The sequence below is a fragment of the Perca fluviatilis genome, chromosome 18, assembly GCF_010015445.1.
Source record: "Perca fluviatilis chromosome 18, GENO_Pfluv_1.0, whole genome shotgun sequence".
Classification (NCBI taxonomy): domain Eukaryota; kingdom Metazoa; phylum Chordata; class Actinopteri; order Perciformes; family Percidae; genus Perca; species Perca fluviatilis.
The window spans coordinates 2,321,836-2,334,926 of record NC_053129.1 but is presented as its reverse complement, the minus strand read 5'-3'; the positions used below and the strand labels follow the sequence as shown (position 1 = coordinate 2,334,926).

Below are 13,091 nucleotides of genomic sequence, written 5' to 3'. Positions count from 1 at the left end.
GAATGTAACTAGGTACATTTACTCAAGTACTGTACTTAAGTACACATTTGAGGTACTTGAGTCTTTTCTTCTGATGCCACTACTTCTACTCTAGATTTCAGAGAGAAATATTGTGCTTTTTACTTCACTACAGTAATTTGACAGGTTTAGCAACTAGTTACTTTACACACTAAGGGCCCTATTTTAACGATCTGAAACGCAAGTATGAAACGGCAAACGCAAGTAGCTTTGTGGGTGGATCTCGGGCGCTGTTGCTATCATACCGGCGGGATAAATGACTCTTGCGCCTGACGCAAATCTTAAATGGGTTGGTCTGAAGTAGCTAGGTGTGGTTTGGGCGTAACGTGAAAATAACCAATCAGAGCGTCATCTCTCATTCCCTTTAAGAGCAGGCGCGCTTGTTCCATGGCGGATTGCTATTATGACGGCGGATTTGCCTGGCGCCCGCGCTATCGAGCATGCCGAGATGCGGCAAAGTAATAAATGCCCGTCTTGGCCGGGTGGTGATGTTGCTGCGGCCTCTCGGGCGCATCTCCTCAAGTCTGGAGAGGATTCTGCAGCCATGGAGTGTGGGCCTCCAAACGCACCACCTGCACCTGTTGTGCCCCTTCCTCCTCCCCCCGCTCCATCTCCGTCCACCCGCTCCATCAGGAGCGCATCGCGCATTACTCCCGGACCACATCCCGCCGTAGTTCAACATCACGTCTCCTTAAGTCCTCTAATATTTCCTCATTTATGTCATCAACACATCCATGATTCATGGAAATGTAAAACACAACAAGCCACAAAGAATGCTGCGCCTTTTTGAGTACTGTACTGTAAAATGCCTCCTGATCTATCACCTGAAGCGCATTTTCAGTAATATTTTCCTTTGTAATTATATATGGTTTGCAAAAATGGGAACTGCTGCGTTCGTTTAGATGAGAGAAGTATATGCGCGTTGTGCACACGCTACATCATGGCCAAGAATGCGCCCCTAAAATAGCATCTGAATAAACGGCCTACTTTAGACTAGCGCCACTGACTTTAGACCAGGTTTTTCCTGGTCAGTGGCGGAATTGTTTTCTGAAACTGCAAAATAGCACCAAGTAACGTTTGCGCCGGAACACGCCTCCTCTTTTCGCTGAACCTCCCCCTGGAGCGCAAATTCATTCCCTAATTTACCGACGTGCGTCTGTGGAGGGAAAAGTCCGCTGTGCGTCGGGTGCAAAATAGGAATGATACATGCGTCTGTGTACAAAGGCAATTGCGCTGAGTGCAAGATAGGGCCCTAAGATTGTTTGGATCGTTTTTAAAATGTGAGGATATTTCTGCATTGAGTACTTTTAAATAATATTTTAAAATGCAGGACTTTTACTTGTAACAGAGTATTTTTACAGTGTGGTATTAGTGCTTTTACATAAAGGTGCAATATGTAATACTGACAGCTAGTGTTTAAAATAGTTACTGCAGTACAAATTCAAAATACTGGAGAGAGTCTTCTCCCCCGCCTCCCTCCTCCTCAGACTCAAAGTTCATGGAGGTTGCCAGACTGAGACCGCAGCATCCTTAGCCTCGCTTTGCCGGACCCTCCTCCAAAGCGCTCTGAAGGAGCAACCACAACAATGTTTTGTTGGAAAATAATGTTACAAAATAAACACATTTGTCATGATGGTATATCTCTGTGGATGTTTTGATGTCAACATGAAAGTGTGATAGTTGCCCTCTCTGTAATATTATCCATTTGCTAACATTGTATATTTAGGCAGCTTAATAGTATTGATGTAAGCCATGGCACACACTATACTTTCAAAAAAACATGTATTTTATTTCTCATAGTATATAAACACTAGCCAATTGCAAATATATAAAGAAAGCTTGTACAGAAAAGGATACAGCAGCTAAATAACCAGGAACCACTGTACAATATGTTCAAGAAAGAAGAAAAAATGCTTCACTCAATTGTGCCTCCCTGGCAATGCAACAGAAAAATCTTTCGGCATGACACCACCATCCCCCTACAGCAATCCGCTGTGATAGCCTCACAACCAGCATGCATTGCACCTAGTAGACGGTAATCAACTTTTACAGCAATAACCTATAACTGTTACGTATAATATACTGTATGTGTGACAGGTTATTGTTGGTTTGTAAAGGTTGATGGATGGTGTTAAAGCTAGAATGTCCCCAAAAAGGCAGCAGTGGAGCAAAAGGTGGTAATGTTATCTTGATGAAAATAATTATTAAATGTTAAATTATTAAATATTAGGGTGTGTATATATATATATATTATAAGCTACACAAAAAAGAAGAAATGACAACGAAATGAGAGGATCCTTTGCATGTTAAATAGTGGTAGGCAACTCCCCCCAGGCTTACAGAAATGGTTTAACCCTACTGCTCAGCAGCCAATGGGAACTTAGGACACTCATCCATTCAAACTGGAGAAGTAACCAAATGGCTAAAAATCACGTGAAATTAACACATAAATAAAGCATGGTCTACGTGTTGTCAACGTGTTGTTAATGCGTTGTCTATGTGTGAAAAATCAACGTGTTGTTTACGTGTTGTTTACGTGTGAGAAATCACTTGTATTTGAACAGTCCGACTTTCCATACTAGTCTGTTAACATGAATATTTGCAAGCCTCCAAGCACAGACGTCACACTTTAAATCCTACCTTTTGCCTTTCACCATCCACTTATTTAACTGCTGTTGCATCCATTGACATGCTAGCTCCTTTTCCCTCTCTTTTTCTATTTTTAGCCCCTGACAGCTTTTTTGCTTTATCCATCTTTTTCCATAGACGACAACTCACTACTCGTACATGCTTGCTCGGCGCTCGTGATATTACGAATCCTACTATGGCCACCCGCCCGTCAATAGCCTGGGTCTTGGCGTGGCCATAGTAGGGAGCACCCCCCGCTCCCTCTTCTACAGTATGTCAACATTCTATGATGGAATCTTATGAGATAGGGCGCCTACTTGAGCCTGTTAGTCCTCTACAATGTTATATAATAACATTGAGGAAATGCAGAAATGATTTAGAAATGCACAAAAAGCAGCTACATATAGAAAATACCCAAATAATAATTTTTAAATTTAATTTAATTTTTTAACCAATCAGTTTGGCACCCCCATGGTGCTGCGCCGCATATAGCGCATACATACCCACTTTTTGCACCACTGGTACTGAGCCAGAAAGGCCAACCCAGTTTTTCCAATCGGTCTAGTAATATGTCATGGTCGACCGTATCAAATGCAGCACTGAGATCAAGTAATACTAAGACTGAAATTTTGCCACTATCTGTGTTTAAGTGGATGTCATTAAAGACTTTAACAAGAGCTGTCTCAGTGCTGTGATGTTGTCGAAACCCCGACTGGAAGGCATCAATCTTGTTTAGTGACAAGAAAAGGGTGAGTTGTTGAAAAAACGCTTTTTCTTTGATTTTACTTAAAAATGGAAGGTTTGATATCGGCCTTTAGTTGCTCATTAGTGACGTGTCTAGATTGTTCTTTTTTAGAAGTGGCTTGATGACTGCAGTTTTTAGGGCCTGTGGGAAAATACCAGAGAGAAGAGATGTGTTTACAATCTGTAGAAGATCAGAAGTCAAACAATTTGAAACATTTTTGAAAAACGCCCGTTGGTAGTACATCAAGACAACAGGAGGAGGTATTCAGATGTTGTATAATGTCCTCCAGATTTTTTAGGTTGATCGTATGAAATTGTGTCATCTTGGAATTTATTTTAGCTGGACACTGTGACAACATACAGTATTTCCTGTACTTGATATGGAGGCATTGACTGTTTGTCTAATTTTCTGAAGTTTGTCACTGAAAAGATGGCAAATTCATTGCAGGCCTTGGTGGATAAAAGTTCAGATGCTACTGGTACTGGAGGGTTAGTTAATCTATCGACAGTAGCAAACAAAGCACGTGAATTATTATTGTTTCTAGCAATGATGACAGAGAAGAAGGACCGCCTTGCATTCCTCAGTTCCAAATTATAAATGCAAAGTCTCTCTTTATAGGTTTCATAATGGACCTGGAGATTAGTTTTTCGCCACCTTTGTTCAGCTTTTCGACATTTTCTTTTTTCGGTTCTTACCAGTGTGGTATTTCTCCATGGAGCTTTTTTCTTACCAGAGACCGCTTTAACTCAAGTGGGAGCAATAGCATCAATAACATTTGTAATTTTACAATTGAAATTGTCTACAAGCTCAGTGACTGAGACCCCGAAGAGGGTGGGTGTGGAGGAGAAAAGCTGAATGAATGATTCACTGGTGTTTTCAGTGATATACCGTTTTCTGATTACCATTCTTTGAACACTTTTCTGCGCAGAGTTAGAGACGTTAAAGAAAACACAGGAATGATCAGAGAGAGCAACATCAGTCCCCTCAATTTTGGAAATGTTCAGACCTTTGGAGATAATCAAGTCCAGAGTGTGCCCCTTATTATGTGTGGGCTCTGTTGAATCAGTCCATAGCTCTCAAAAACACAACACAGTTCTTTGGTCCCTCGGTCCTGGGGGTTGTCAACATGAATGTTGAAATCACCAGCAATAATTACACAGTCAAAGTTAATACAGATTATAGACAGCAGTTCAGTAAAGTCATCGAAGAAGGTTGCACAGTATTTAGGTGGCCTGTAGATATTTAGAAATATAGCTTGAGGGAACTACCTTAGCTGAAGAGCTACATGTTCAAAAGAAGCAACATTTCCATAAGATATGGAGTACATTGGAATGAGTCATTAAAGAAAGTGGCGACTCCACCTTTCTTATTCACTATTCTCACTCATAAAACTGAAGTAAGGGGGAGCTGACTCAATAAGAACAGTAGCACCGTTATTATGGTCTAACCAGGTTTCAGTTAAAAACATAAAATCAAGATTGTGCTTAATAATAAAATCATTGACTAAAAATGATTTTCCTGCCAAGGACCGGACGTTTAGTAGGGCAAATGTCAGTGTGTTAAATTTATTAGCTGTCTCATTTTTTGGGACAGACTATGGCTGACAAGGAATGGATACTAAAACTAAACTAAAACTTTACTGTCTTTGCAGTTAAGTAGTTGTTGTTACATAGTGGCTTCACCAATTTCTTTGGTCTGCATTGATTCTAACTGGAATGATGGAGCTGGTCTGTAGATGTAGCTGGTCTGTAGACCACATGTCCACAGGATGTAAACAGTCAATCATGAGTCTGTGTTTGCAGGGCATGCCGCAAGTTCCCACAGAGCATTTGGCTGCCTCGTGTATTGGGATGAATACGATCCCTGCCAAATAGCGAGCCACGTTCCCAAAATAGATTAATTAAATAAATTGTCAATAAAACCTATATTGTGAATGCTGCATGTAGAACATACCTGTAAAGTTTTGGATTTGAAAATAAGGGAAATTTTCCGGCGCCCACCGCTAGCAGTCCCACCACCCCAACCAAGCTCCAGTATCCAGTATGGGAATTTACACGCCGCTCGTTTTTCGACTAGTCATGACTGGTTTCCAAGTTGGCTCCCGCAAGTAAACATGAACGCGACTGTCTTTATAATCTCTTTTTTAATAAACTATCTGTACACTTAAAATGTTGTCAATGCTTCGGTTCACATTTAGGGACCCTAAATATGCTAACGTTAACGTGTGGCGATATTTCGAGCCTTTTTAGTGGTATTAGATAATGACTTAATTTCAGTGTCCCTATGCCCCATATAACTAGCATTGTAAGCTAACCAGCGGTCCGCGGTAGCCTCGTCAAAGATCCAAACTCATTCGATTGGCATGAAAACATGTCCCAGAGAGCGACAGAGTAGGTACACATCAGTTAATAACCCCTAGGTTCGTTTTGCGCCGTAATTGTCCTTTAACTCGCCATGCCAAATGTATAACCCCTTCTAAATGTCAGTGCTAGATGAGATCTGGTCCGGGAAACGGCAAGGCGTGCTGTGGAGCAAGGTGGGGCCAAAAAAAAACATAATTCCACACGTGTTCTTTAAGGTGATGAATGCTTTTATCCATTGCACTTTGGAGAAAGTCAGAGGGCGACTGGAGAAGTGTTTTATGTGGACTCATTCCAGATGTCTGCTATATGGCAGGGCTCATACAGGGGACTACACAAGGTAATTATTGTCAAAATTTGTTAGAATAAATAGGTGATTGCAATGCACAGGTGCTCATGTGTGTATGCTCATATTTTCAGCTCAACCCCTTGGCCTATGATGTCCTCATTGGACCTGTCTGTGACCGACACCACTGAACACTTGTGGTGAGCATTCCTATACACTGCCATTGCAGTTAAGAGAGCTACGTGTAAGAGTCTGGAACTTAGTTACTTAACCCTCGTATTATGTTGAAAAAAAATGACATTGATGATATTACAGGTCAAAATGACCCATACAGTGTAAATACACTCAAAACTAACTTTTTTTCCTCATCACAAACATTTTTTCCCCCAAAACTGTTTTTACCAATTATTTAGTGAAAATATTTCCGGTATACACTTGCATATTCCATGCATAGTAGCTAGATTTGGCATCCTAGGATGCCCATATTTTGATGCCATACTTGGCAGGCTTGTTGGGCATGTACTGTCAGAAGGGACAGCGCCCCCTGAATGGAACAAGGTGTTCATCTACAGTGACATGGGGACCAAGATTGTACAAGACAGGTACAATTTTGACCCATTCATCCCATACATCTCTGATCTCAGCTAGTTTGTCTCTTTCACTCGACCAGCTCTGGTGTTGCGGAACACCCAAGCTTTCGTATGAATTGACTCCAAAGACATTGTTGCTAGAAATATTGGCCTTCCACTCTCATCATTCCACAGACTGACAATTGCTTCTCCCTTTGACTTGTACACTCCAGCTAATACTATTCAATTTTATTTTATTTATAGTATCAAATCATAACAAGAGTTATCTCGAGACACTTTACAGATAGAGTTGGTCTAGACCACGCTATATAAATTCCAAAACCCCAACAATAACAGTAATTCCCTCAAGAGCAAGCATTAGCAGAGGCTGTTGCTACAGTGGCGAGGAAAAACTCCCTTTTAGGAAGAAACCTCGGCAGACCCAGACTCTTGGTAGGCGGTGTCTGACGGGGCCGGTTGGGGGTGTGATGAGCAGTGGCAAATAATAGTCACATTAGAGATAATGGAACAGTGACCTTGAGGTAGTCATGGAAGTTCATGTCATAGCAGGGCACATCGTGTCATACTGAGTAGTGCAGTCTCCTATACCGGATCCTGACTACTCTGTGCGTATGAACATCACAGCAGGGTTTTGCGGGATGTAACGTGGCGCTGCAGAGCATGGGTGGATGCTGCGGACGCAGCAGGACTAGGATTTCAATGTATGCATGCAAGTCAATCTGATCCAGTGGCTTCCATTTCTCTTGAAATACACACCTCCCCTGCAAGTTGGTCATGTCCACTATGATCCTATCTATTGGTTGGGATATGAAGAGATGAAATGGTGATTGAATATCATCAACTAGTGTGGCAGAAAATCTTGTGGGGCTTGGAGTCATCTTGATGACAGTCTGCCTTGTTGACCATGTTGACCATTTTATGTTAGCATCTTTAGCTGTCCATGTTGAGGATGATTGCTGCCCATTGTTTTCAGCTAATGTATACTACACCAGACTGGTCCCCTGAATCCTCTTCATCATAGGAAAATTCACAATCCGGATCGTCAATAGCATCGCACACACACACACACACACACACACACACACACACACACACACACACACACACACACACACAAACACCCCCCAACACACACACACAAACACCCCCCACACACACACACACACACACACACACACCTAAATGGGTGTTGAAAGTCTCTGGGTCAAAATGACCCGCAACATCATCTTTGTATACAAACTCTGAACAGACATTCCACTACACATCAGTGTGTCCAGATTTTATGAACAAGTTCATGACCCTAAATGAGGAAATGTCATACAATTTCATGAAGAAAAAGATAGGTTAACCAGTATTTTGGTCAACACAAAAACGCAAATGGGTCAAATTGACCCTTAACATAATACGAGGGTTAAGTATGATTTGATTTGTTGATCCGTCCTCACTACTGTGGCATGTATCCTAAGGAAAAATGGGCCCTTTACCTGGATCCATTGGGTGAAACCCCTGAGAACAATAAAACATGCCAGGATGTCACAAGGTGAGTTGGAGGTTAATAGTAATGGCATAGACCATTTTTGGTTCCAAATAGCAACAATGCTTTTCTATTCCACAGATGTTTCATGAGTTATAGAAACTTGCACTTTTCGAGATAGGCCTGTAGCACAGTTGACCATCCCCGGCAGCCAGATGCTACATCATCTGGGGCATTTGTCTGCAAGGTATGAGTGAATCTGACTTTATCGGATACAGCTAATGGATGGATTCTACTGATAGTACTCTGCCGTATGTTGTATGCACAGCTTCTCCTGAGAGGTGAAGTGCTGAATTTCGCCACAGATCAGGCGGCAATCAGACATTTGAGGAGGGAGATTGCCTGCACACTGGTGACAGAATCAGGTGTGTGTGTGTGTGTGTGTGTCCTCCTCTTTAAGGTGTGTATGTGTTCTCCTCTTTTAGATGTAGCCTATGTGAGAATAATTTTGAATATAATCTGTTAGAAACCTCTGCAGACTGTGTGGGAATGAATGCCAAAGTCCTGGGAGAGAGGATGTGGAGGAGGATGACTGGGTAAGAATTAACTGTTCCTTTATGCATTCAAATGTATAGGCCCATTACTAATCAATGGTCATGCTTCTCTTTAGATCGAGTGTTCAGCATGCATGTTATGGTTCCACTGGGGTTGTGCTGGGCGACCCCCAGTACACCTAAATTGTTATTGTGCTGCATGCAATTTGTGATTCTTTCCTTTGCATTTGTATGCTTTTCTTTACCCTTTGTTGTAAGGCCCATGTATGGGACTTTCCTTTGTTAGCCCTTTTATGTAAGCCAAAATTATTTTTTCTTTGCCCTTTTGTGTAAGGCGAACTTTTCTCTGCCCATTTATGTCTTATACACTCCGCTTCCTGCTTCTTACAGTGCAGATGCTCTATTGCTTGCTCCTGCTTCTGCTTGCATATTTTTGCTGATAATCTTGCTTTTCCTCTGAGAGAAACTATGAGCAGCGGCTCTTGGATACTTATAAATCACTGGACTATAATTTTTTTGTAGACATAGTAGGCTATTGTCATATTTGAACATTTTTCTGCGTGAGCGTGGCCTACCAATAGCTCAAGCCTGTCCTAAAGTGACTATAGCTAAAGCTAATTAGCAGCAAGATGCCACCCTTCTCCATAGAGGACTACTACAAACTCCTTCAGAAGATTGCAGTTCTGGAAACCAAAATTTACCAGTTAGAAGTAAACGTGGAAGTGAACAGATCATGTGTAAATGACACCACTTTACCAGTGACCCAAAACAATGGACAAAAGCATGCTAATGTAACCAGGTTGAAATTATCTTTACTTTTACGGTTGAAATGTCACCAAATCCTGATGAATATTGTTTTCTATATGTTTAAGATGTGTTTATTGCCTATATTTATGCCTGAATGTTGTATTCAAACCAAGGTGTTAATACTCGTACTGTCACTTTAAGACGTCGCAGGCCTTGTGCCGTCATTCAGGTGCCTCTCTCAGTCCGCGCCAGACTAGCTGAGAGGAGGTAATGTATTATTTTGCTCGTCATTTTTAAACATTTATTTCGTTTTTTGGACAATGCAAACCTTGTTTTATGCCTTTATAAATGTTAGTTTCTAGGTTGGGAACATGCAGTTACTGTGTCAGTCGAATATAAACCTTCTAAACAGACTTTTTGCAAGCTTTAAAGTAGACATTTCCACATGCTAGTCTACAGGGTTTTCTGCATGTTTTAACTGCTAACAGGAGCTTGAGAGGAGCCTGTGTGCTATGTGGAGGAGACTGCGTGTTACAGAGCCTTGTGTTTTTCTGTTGATTTGTACAGGTATGTGTATAATGTTCATTATAATTCATCTTGCATAGTGTTTACATGTGTTTACATTGGTTGTATTAAGCATGTAAAAGAAATTCATGTTAAATACATTGAGCATTTTATGGTTGATTTAATTCATTTCCACATTTTTATTTAAAAGTATTTTTGCTGTTAATACTGGGAGTTTTGTTAGTCATGTATGTATGTGCAGTCCGCGCCAGACTAGCTGAGAGGAGGAGCTTGAGAGGAGCCTGTGTGCTATGTGGAGGAGACTGCGTGTTACAGAGCCTTGTGTTTTTCTGTTGATTTGTACAGACAAATCCACCATTCTGCCTTCATTAAAAGAGAAACCAGCAGCTGGTCGTGGTCCGGGTCCTTCCTTCACTCACTCAGCACAGCATAGAACACAACGCAGAACACACGAGAGTTAATGGACGTGCATCCAGCCTGATTTTAAACTGTTAAGGACAAGGCACGCCCGTTACAATGGTGCCGTGACCTTTCAAGGATTGGTCTGGAGATCGACGTCAGCTCGTTCGCCGTGGGAAGCTGCATTCACTCACCTTTTACCGTGGTCAGGTACTCCCATGGACTGCATTTTGTCTTCTTCAATATAACAGCACCTAAGGGAGTGGTTTACTGATGTGCCATTGATTGCTGATTGATGTAATTAGCCATATCTGTTTTTTGGTGCTCTTACTCTTTAGCCATTAAGATTTAATTGTGTTATATTTTTCTGTGTATGGAGTGACTGAAATATGGCAGAGGGTTACACATATTTTGTTGAGGGTGAAGGTAACAATGCTGAGCGTGACTCTATCGAGGACCAGTTTGGTGTGGGGAGGGGTTTGTTCTTTCGACCCTTAGAGTCCAGGACACCAGGGCCTAGTGTCACAGCATTACACACCCCACAGTTTACCTCTACACGTCATGTAGATCGTGCCATGCCAAGCCGAGTCGAGCAGAATCCAGACTTAGGTTCACTCATTACACAGTTAGCTGAGAAGCTAGGGGAGTCCATTACAGCTAAGCTGCAATCTGACAGGTGTACACACGACACCAGTACTTCTGTACAGCCCTCAGAGATGACATTGCCTAACGTTAAGGTTGTCATGCAGTCAGATGCAAAAGAGCCTCCTATATTCAGGGGTGATAGCTCAGACAAATTCACAGTTCATGAGTGGGAAAATCTTATGACTCTGTACTTGAAGAAGCGAGCTATTCCCATTCATGAGCATTCACAAGAAGTCCTGGCAAAGCTTATGGGCAAAGCAGGGGATGTGGTGAGGATAAAGCTGCGTAACAACACATCTATTAACCACACTGCAAATCCACATGTGATTTTTGATATTCTGAAACAACACTTTAGTGAACTGACATACTCGAGCATGCCTTTGGCAGATTTTTACAATACATTGCCCATGCCAGGTGAAGATGCTATGGAATATTGGATAAGGCTAAATAAAACAGTTGATGTAGCGGATGAATATCTGAAAAGGCAATGCCGAAGCATTGATGACCCAGGCCATGAAGTCAGTATGATGTTTATCAAACACTGCCCAGACCAGTCTCTTGCAAGTGTTTTCAAGTTCAAGTCTGCGGAGAAATGGTCGGCATGTGAAATCCAAGAGAGGCTTGATGAGCACATGCAGGGAAAGAAAACCCAAGCTGCAACTGTTAGGCCACTTAAGCCGAGCACAGTAGAGCACAAAGTCCATTCCCAGTGTCATGTGCCTATAGCTGATAATACATCAGTCCCAAACACCACTGTACCGGGGGTGCCATCTCCGGTACCCATGACTACTGCGAGTGTTGACAATGTCTGCATAAGGAGTTTGGTAAACTTGTTAGACCGACTGGTTACACAGCATACACAAGTGCCAGCTAACCCCAGGGCTCAAGCCGCAGTGCCTCGCCCTTCTCAAAAGGTGTGCAGGGTTTGTGAGGCTTCTGATCATTCCACATTGTCTCACTGTAGGCGAGAGAACAGGTGTTTGAAGTGCTTATCGCCTGGTCACTGGAAGAGAGACTGCCCTGATCAGACCAACCAGCGCCGCTTTCAACCTGCCAACAGCGCTGGTGGACAGAACCGACAGTTAAACTAGAAAACCCACACCTTGGGAGGGGCGGTGTGGGTATTGTGGATGAATCCCTCTCTGATACACACGACCCAGCTCGTTTATATGAGAACTGTTGTGCCAAAGCACCTAAGGGGACCCGAATAGTTATTCAAGCCACACAGAAGATCGAAGCTTTCAGTGAGTTGTTTTATGCTACTGTCCTTGCCAATCACAGTGTGCAGCTCAAAGGCATGTTGGACTCTGGCTCTATGGCATGTAGTATCAGCGAACATGCGGTAGAGAAACTCAGCTCTGCTGGTGTTTTGCCTGAGAAGCAGCACCCTGAAGAAAATATCGTTCTGATTGGTTGTGGTGGTCTGCAGACTCGACCTGAGGGTTTTTATGACTTGGAGATGCAACTTTACGGTGTTCGCTGTGTCGTACCTACCTTGGTTGTGCCTGGTCAGCATGATGATCTCATCTTGGGCTCAAATATCATCAAACACGTGATTCGTGTTCTGAAGGGTGATGATGACTATTGGAACATGGCATCCAGACCTGAGCATCAGTCTGATCCCGATATTGAACAGTTCTTGTCGATGTTCACCAATGTCTAGCGCTGGAGAGGGAGTGAGGTTCCTGACAAAATAGGCACTGTCAAGCTCACCCAAGCAGTGACACTCCTACCCAGACATGAACACTTAGTTTGGGGTAGACTCCCTGCTAGCGTACCGATGTCACCTGTAAGCACCGTTGTCGTAGAGCCAACCAACTCCAAAGCCATGCCACGAGGTGTCCTAGTGGGCCGACTTGTCACACCTCTCTGGGGTGATAGATGGGTGCCGATGACAGTTGTGAACCCATCTGACAAGGCTATCACACTGAAGAGAAATTGCAAATTGGCTGATGTGTTTCCATGCTTGGCAATTGAGGATCTAGCTGCTTCTCAGGGTCTACATGTGGCTTCAGGGAAACAACCAGGCGCAGACAACACACAACCTGACATTGAGATACAGCAATCTCACACGGAGAAACAAGGACATGATACACTGCAACACCACCCTGACATCTCGC

General features: G+C 42.6%; 1 protein-coding gene across 2 annotated transcripts; it reads left to right on the top strand.

Annotated features, from left to right (window-relative positions):
* Positions 1 to 9,648: 9,648 nt before the first annotated feature.
* Positions 9,649 to 12,263, top strand: LOC120546265. 2 transcript variants are annotated; one of them, XM_039781100.1, is made up of 3 exons: positions 9,649 to 9,669; positions 9,891 to 9,969; positions 10,273 to 12,263. In XM_039781100.1, the coding sequence occupies exon 3, from the start codon at positions 10,716 to 10,718 to the stop codon at positions 12,060 to 12,062; it is 1,347 nt and encodes a 448-aa protein (XP_039637034.1). In that variant the 5' UTR covers positions 9,649 to 9,669; positions 9,891 to 9,969; positions 10,273 to 10,715; the 3' UTR covers positions 12,063 to 12,263. The 2 variants fall into 2 exon arrangements, with proteins under 2 accessions (XP_039637034.1, XP_039637036.1); XM_039781102.1 differs by lacking the exon at positions 9,649 to 9,669 and having other exon boundaries at positions 9,873 to 9,969.
* The last annotated feature ends 828 nt before the right edge of the window (positions 12,264 to 13,091 follow it).

Bases quoted from the DNA above. Each gene is read 5' to 3' on its own strand.
- LOC120546265 (XM_039781100.1), top strand. From the start codon at position 10,716: ATGGCAGAGGGTTACACATATTTTGTTGAGGGTGAAGGTAACAATGCT.